The 7,576-nt window shown below is 33.1% G+C and overlaps 1 protein-coding gene across 1 annotated transcript; it reads right to left on the bottom strand.

Annotated features, from left to right (window-relative positions):
• Position 1: 1 nt before the first annotated feature.
• Positions 2-4,911, bottom strand: LOC132164698 (neutral ceramidase 1-like; the record flags this gene model as incomplete). The annotated part of the gene is made up of 6 exons (XM_059575249.1): positions 4,707-4,911; positions 3,817-4,211; positions 3,286-3,494; positions 1,787-2,131; positions 231-495; positions 2-107 (listed from the first exon to the last, which is right to left on the bottom strand). Coding segments are annotated over exons 2-6 (1,284 nt in total), but the record flags the coding sequence as incomplete, so codon positions are not given.
• Positions 4,912-7,576: the final 2,665 nt, after the last annotated feature.

Below are 7,576 nucleotides of genomic sequence, written 5' to 3'. Positions count from 1 at the left end.
AGTCAACCTTCCCCTCTAACTGTTCAGATGCTTTGTTAAAAAGCTCTACAGCCTTTCTGAATTGCCTCTCTCCAATAATACGTGTACTTTCAAATTCATCAGGGTAACTGCCATGTCAAGTATGGAATGCAATTTAGTATCCACACAATCATTCTGTACACATATGTTATGATACAAAAAGAAAACAAAAAATAAAAAGGAAATATCTTAGTGGTAAGAGGGATAAGTACCCTGGTCCTCGGCCATAGCACAACTCATTCTTCCCACCACATGTACTGTGATTGAAGTCACAAGGTAGCCCAGTGTCTGTGCAGAATGCGCCAAGAACATTTGGGCTAACATCACCACAGTTCGATTGACAAAAAGCAGATACAAATGCAGGCTTGTTATCTTGCCTGAGAGCACTCCTGACACGTGTAGCAACACTCGGAATGCTGGCTGCTGGTCTGCCAGGAGGAGACTGGAAGAATGCAGCGAGCTCCAGTAACTCATGGTCTGCATCAGAAATGTCTTTTTTTTTAAAAAAATGATGGAATTGAATTTCCCCTTCACTTTCCCTAATAAAAACGTAGTTGTGCCCTAGATTGCAACACTTGGAACATAGTTGTGCTTAGATGGCAGTACTAGGACCCTTCAAAATCCCAGCCATACATGTGCCGACTTGACATAAGTTTTGTCAGTAAAATATCTATATCATATCCAAGTTGGCATTCTTCAGTATTTTTTTTTTTTTTAATAAGTAAGCATTCTTCAGTATTATAATTACTAACAAATTTATCATAGTGAAAAATAATCTTTGTTTGATCTCCATATATTATGTTAACATAGATGCTGATATAGCTTAATTCCTACCATAAATCACATTTAACGAAGTACCAATACCTTGTAAGCAGACAATCCTGGCCAAACCCACAAAAGCTAAGATGCAATGAGACCCAACTTTTAACATGTACATGCACCAAATAGTCTTCAAACCTATTAAATATTGCTGTAGAGCACCTACTACTCAACCTAGAAAGTATGATCTAGAGTTGGTAGAAAGATTTACAAGCAATTCTGTGAAAGGTAACAGGATAATCTTATAAATCATGCCCATCACAGTTTTTTTCTTTATTTCTTTCTTTCTTTTTTTCTTTTTGTTTTTTTGGATGAGTCCTCTTTTCTAATAAACAAAGATGCCCCTTCATTGCATAAGGGACAATCTAAAACAAGAGAAGCACATGTCAAATTGAGTAACATCTCTTACCACCACGAGCAAGTGATATCAACTACAGGCATAGATTCAGGAATCAAGCCAGTGCCTTTTTCCAAACCATAGGTTGCCAGTTAAGTTGACAATTTAAGCACAACAAATAAAAAATCAACCAAATGATTAACTATATAATAATGTAAGTTTTTTTGATAAGTAACTAAATAGTAATGTAAGTTTGTGGCCTTGTATTTTTTATCATATTTGTTTCAATTCTTAAACTAATAGAACTTCTATATACTATTACACAATATATCCAGGAAAATCTAGTTCATCTGCAACACAGACTCCATACCCTGAAAAGAGTCTTGCCCCGTCAGCACGGGCAGGTTACTGATTTATTGAATAAATAGTTTGATCAACATGGTAGAGATTAGAGACTTTTTGATTGAGAGACCAGAAACTGTAGCCATACAGAAGTAACGTATTAATTGTATAATTCCTTTTAGGACCTGATTTGAATACTATGAAGTGTTGATAGCCTAACCATCCTTAAAATAAATGTATTAGAATCAAAAGCAAGAGGTAGTAACTTACGGTTATCATGAACGTCAGGACTTATGTTTGAGACTCTCCATGGGATTCCATCAGCTCCAAATTTATCAGAATATGAGCTTCCAATACCATTCTGCTCAAACCAGTCTTCCATAAATCTTGCAGCAGCGCCTTTGTTATCCCCACTTATCAATGAATTTGTACGACTCATAGAAGTTCCATGAGTTGCAAACCAATTAAAGCTACCAACTGGACCCCACTCATCATCTTCAAACTTCAAAAGGGTCATTTCCTTGTCAACATCATACTTATATTTACTACGCTCTGCTGCGGGATTATAAAGATAAGCACTAGGACTGCGGTTGACACCAGCATCTAAGAGCTGTCCTGTAAGTTGAAACCAAAACCTACATCAGAATGTACTGTAATTGAAAAAAAAAGAAAAAAAAAAGAAAAAAGATCTAGTCAAATTTTCCAAAACAGCATATAATAGTTGGTGCAACAAACCAGTACTATATATAAAGTTCTCTTACTGTTGGATTCTAAGTTCAAAATAGGAGCCCTATTTCTCCACTTGAGGTTAATATTTATTTATCCTGTATTTTTCTTTTTGGGCAACTTATAAGTCCAGCACAGTAACAGATTGCTAAAGGCATCTAGGAAAGAGGACATGGCCCTTGATTTTTATTAAAGATGCTGAATTTTACAATGCATGTCTGAAGAGCTAGCATTATCTATGCATAGAACCAGATCTAGACGGGCGAAAGTTAATACTTACGAAAAGCAAGCACATAAATTGAGCCACTGGGTTCTCCTAATACATGTGGGTAACTCTTAAAGCAGGGCACATATAGTTAAATGGTATCAAATCAGACAAACATTACTAAAGAGTTAACACTGAATAGAAGCTTGAAAGAGATCTTGAGAGCGCAAGTAATCCAATAGTATATTGTTGTCATTAAAATAAGTTACAAGAACCAACTTACAATTGAAATGTAGAGCACATGGTACACACATTGCGGTTATATTGTAAGGATTCCAGCTTTTCTTTTCTTTTCTTTTTTTGTTACATAAATACATTAGAAGACGAACAAGGTCACTGACCAAATACACAAGCAAGCATTCAAACGAGGTGCTCCAAAGATAAAAGAGTAGCATGGGTTCCAATTCCAGGGACCATCAAATAATGCAGCAAATAACAATAATAGTAGAAGAGGAGCAAGTCCGAGCCATGTAGATAATTAAAAATCTAAATAGTAAAATCCAAATTTCTAAATAATGCTTCATACTTGATGCAGCCATCAAGAAAAATATAAATGCAAAACCGAAACCAACAAGCCTTTTTCTTCATCATTTTGATCCACAAATATGATCATTAATAAATATACACATTTTGTATGATCTTAAGAAATTAGAATGCAAACACAGTAAACAAATGTTGAAAGAGGGAGGCAGAATAAGAACGAAGAAAAATAAAAAAGAACCATTAGCACATGTTAACACCCAAAGGATGCTGCTAGTATAAGAGCTCTTTCCCTTACCCTTGCTTACAAAAATTGATCCTGGCCGGAGATTTTCGTGAGCTTGTATAATGCTTTTCTCAATCCCGTCAACAAGGATATCAAATGACTGGCGTACAAATCCAAGAGATGTTACAATATACGTAACATATTGGAGATAGCCCCCAGGGCCAGAATGAGTGTGAATTCCACTAATAGCTACATTCTTTTCTGTATATAAGTCTCCATACCTGCCAAATAACAAGATGAAGTAATTTCAGTTAGATAGTTAGAGAATTGGAAACGTCCAATAAACTCATTTTGGCATTAAAAATGCGTAACTAATGTTCATCCATTTTGAAAAAACCTGCTACCAATCACAACATGTTGTAAACAACATGGTGCCTTTTTTTAAAAAAAATCTCTGACAATAAAAGAGTTTATGCATCACAATATGTGTTGCTCTTACCTCACATGGTGGACTTTACGTGGCATATAAATTATTTATTCTATCAAGAGATATGCACTGATCACAAAAACAAGTCATAGCTTGAAGCATAGTATATTAAATACCTGGCCTTCAACCTCTCAATCACTTTAATTGTTACAAGTTGTGAACCCATGCAAGCATCAAGATTAACAAATACTACCCGGTTCCCTTCAGGCTCCGCAACAATAAAAGTGCGAGCTCGCAGTCTGAAGTGAATCCCGGATGCGATCTGTTCTGTATTAGCATATCCCATCATATTAACATCAGCTGCAGGTCCTGTAATGTCATAGCTTCCAAGCCCAATCGAATACTTGGAATCTGAGACTACCCCTCTACTATTATGCAGCAGAAGCACCAAAGCCATCCATAACCAAATAGTTGCACATGACCTCCGAACCCCAAGATTAAAACGAGATGAAAACTCCATGGCACTCAAGCACATAGATAAATGCGAGCTCAATCAGTTCTTCTCATTTGCCTTCATCAAGAACATATGCTGTGTCAGTAAATCAGTGCACAACAGCTAGACAAGTCCCATTACAATAGGAAACCCATTTCTTGTTTGATTAATTATTACAACCCCTTGATTGCTTAAATTGTAACCAATTTCAGAAAAAACTGAACAATAACATGTAGTAAGCTAAAGAACCCAAATACCGCTTATCAGGAAAACAAACAGATTCAACTCAAAGAAGCATTAATCCAAGTACAAATAACTAACCCAGTCTTGATCAATTCTAATAGCTAGGCATATATTATCACAAACGAAATTTAACACAAATTTCAGGTATTCTCTCTCGCACGATCGTAGTTAGAAGCTTCTTGAGGGTACAACTAATTATGCACCACGAGATAAATCTCTATCAATGATTAGCTTAGAAAATAGCTAAAAAGAGTGCAATTAGTAAAGGTAAAACCCTATAAAGGAAATAGCAAGAATATCAGTAACATGAATTTGCAGTAGAGATTGTACCTTAGCAGTTAGCATACTACGATCATTTCAAAGCAGTTTCTGCTAACTTGATTATCTAGTGTTTGACAGAATTTCTGAGAGAGAGAGTGAGCGAGAGGCGGGCCTCTGGAGAGTACACACACAAAGCTTGCACAGGAGTCAAAGTTAAGAAAACGAACTGGTAGCTGAGAAGCGATGCAAGAGTGGCGGCTTGGTTCGGTAGTGCGACCCCGGTTTATAACGTTGGATTTAATATTGGAATTAAGTCGGTCCCATGGGTGTACGGGACCTCCGCGCAATCGCTGGTGAAGAATTGGATACTGGATGTCGACCGAATCGGTCTCAGATGGACTTGGATGTCGGATCCGATCCGAAACTCAAGAGCTTTTTAAAAAAAAAAAAAAAAAAAAAAAAAAAAAAAAACTTCTTCGATCTCTTCTCTTCTTTTCTTTTCTTGTGCTGCACTTTTCAAAAAAAAAAAAAAAAATGTTAAGTTTATAAACAAATTTTTCAAAAAATTTGTACAAATTGATGTAGTATAGTATGATTGGATATAAGATAAATTCAAATTTTGAGAAACACAATCATGCTATGCTACATCATTTTGTAAAAGTTTTTTTGTAAACTTTTCTTGTAAGCCTTGCATTTTCCCAAAAAAAATAAATTTTAAGTAAATTTTCAAATGGCGTGTTACCATTACACGAGATTTATTATTTTAGAAAATGTGTCATCAATTTATTAATTGTAACACATCATTTATGAACCAACTTAAAAAAATAAAAATAAAAATAAATTAGCATTTCTCTTTCTTTTTTTCAATGAAACAAATGAACCAATTATTTTGTGACTTGGCTTAGCTATTTACAAAAAGAAAATATTAGGTGCTCTTATAGTGTTCTTGTGATTCTATGTAGGTATTACTTTATAAAAAAACAAGTAAGACAAATAAGTGTTAGTTTCTTTATTACATTTTTAGAAAACAATATTTACATAAAGACCAGAAAAACTTCATGAGAACAATTAACATTACCCTTTAAAAAAACTAGTAGTTTTTTCAAGGGTCATATATAATGTCATATACGTGCCATGTGTTAGTAATTTGTTAATCTAATAAAAGATTCTGTCATGAATTAATAACAAAAATGCTAAATGTTATTCTTGTGTTCTCTTAGTTCTAAATTGATATTATTTTTTAAAACTAAGTAAAAGAATTAAGGGTCTTCTTTTTAAAAAAATAATAATAATAATATTCATAAAAATACAAGAAAAATACATAACATTTCCCAGTAAATAATATAGAAATGATGATATATTATTAGTGCTAAATGTCTCAATTGTCATATGACATTAAATTCTGTTAGAAATGCTAATGGAATGACCATTTTTTACACAAACGTAAACGACATGATTCTATTATATAAAATTCAAATCACATTCGACAAATACGCAGCCCGCAGGCAGCGAGACTGATTCTGTAACTTTTTATAAAATATCTACCAATGTATGACGTGTTGCTAATTGGATATGAAACACGAATTTCCCATGCCTCGAAGTGTAAAGGCAAAAATAATCATTCCCTTTCAGGTTGTTCAGCTAACCAACACGTAGGAGAATAGGAGGAAGCGTTAAAACGTCAAAAACCGAACTTGAAACGGCAACACAAGCTATATTCCAAAAAAGCGCAGCTAGCAGGAAATGTCATCGAAGGTGTGGTGGGCCCATTTCAGACACCACCAAATTGGCAAATTCGAATAGGTGGACTTGACATCCGAGAAAAGCAATTAAATCTAGCACAGAAATTTTCTTGGGAAAGAAATATCCTTCCACCAGTGTAAAATAGTGCAAAGTATTTATAAATGTTTAAAATATATATTAAATTTAGTCTAAGTTAGTAAATTGCTATTAATGAGATTAAAAATTGAATGTACATTTTAAATGTTTATAGACACTTGACACTATTTTACATGAGTTTGAAGATATTTTTTCCATACTAGTATGAAGGAAATTTATATCGTTAAAACTATCTAATGTATAAAATTTTCTCCTAGTTGGATTTCATTAATATTTTCTAGTTTAATTTATTAAATTGACATGTGTTGAAAATTATTCATAAAAAAAATATGGGAAAAGTACACTTTACTCCCCCAAAAGTTTGAAGCGATTTTTAATTCGACATTCAATATTGTAATTTTTGCAATGTACTCCCTTAAACTTCCAAATTTTTGCAATTTGACCAATTTTATCCCAAAATTTCCATATTGCCCCAAACTTTTTATTATTATTATTTTTTTATATAAAAAAAATTGTGGGTGCAAAAATGGCTAAATGGCCAAAGGGGTGGCTACGGCTACCCCAATTTTATTTTTTTTAAAAAAAAAAATTATAAAAAATAAAAAATTAGGGGCAATATGATAATTTTGGGATAAAATTTGTCGAATTGCAAAAATTTGTCAAATTGCAAAAATTTGGAAGTTTGTGGGTACATTGCAAAAATTTAAACATTAGAAGTCAAATTGAAAATCGCCTCAAACTTTGGGGGGATAAAGTGTAATTTTCCCAAACAATATATGCACATAGAATCATATGCATTTTTAATTCATACATATATTTTTAATAAATCATATGAGAATCATGTGTATTTTGGATACATATTTCTTTAATATACTATATTAAAATATTTATTCTTCAATCCAATTTAGAGAAAAAATTTGCTGATCCAATATGCTTATTTAGTCATTTTTCCACAAGAATGTTAGAAACTAATTTAATCTCACAATTATTTAACAATGCTAACATTACAATCTCAATCAACTATTAGATCAGTAATTAGAAAAAAATAAAAAAAATAATAATTTGACTACCACATCAGCATTGTAAAATTAGGAGTGAAA

The sequence above is a fragment of the Corylus avellana genome, chromosome ca10, assembly GCF_901000735.1.
Source record: "Corylus avellana chromosome ca10, CavTom2PMs-1.0".
NCBI classification, from domain to species: domain Eukaryota; kingdom Viridiplantae; phylum Streptophyta; class Magnoliopsida; order Fagales; family Betulaceae; genus Corylus; species Corylus avellana.
Note: the sequence above shows the minus strand (reverse complement) of the source record. Positions and strands in the feature narration are given on the sequence as shown.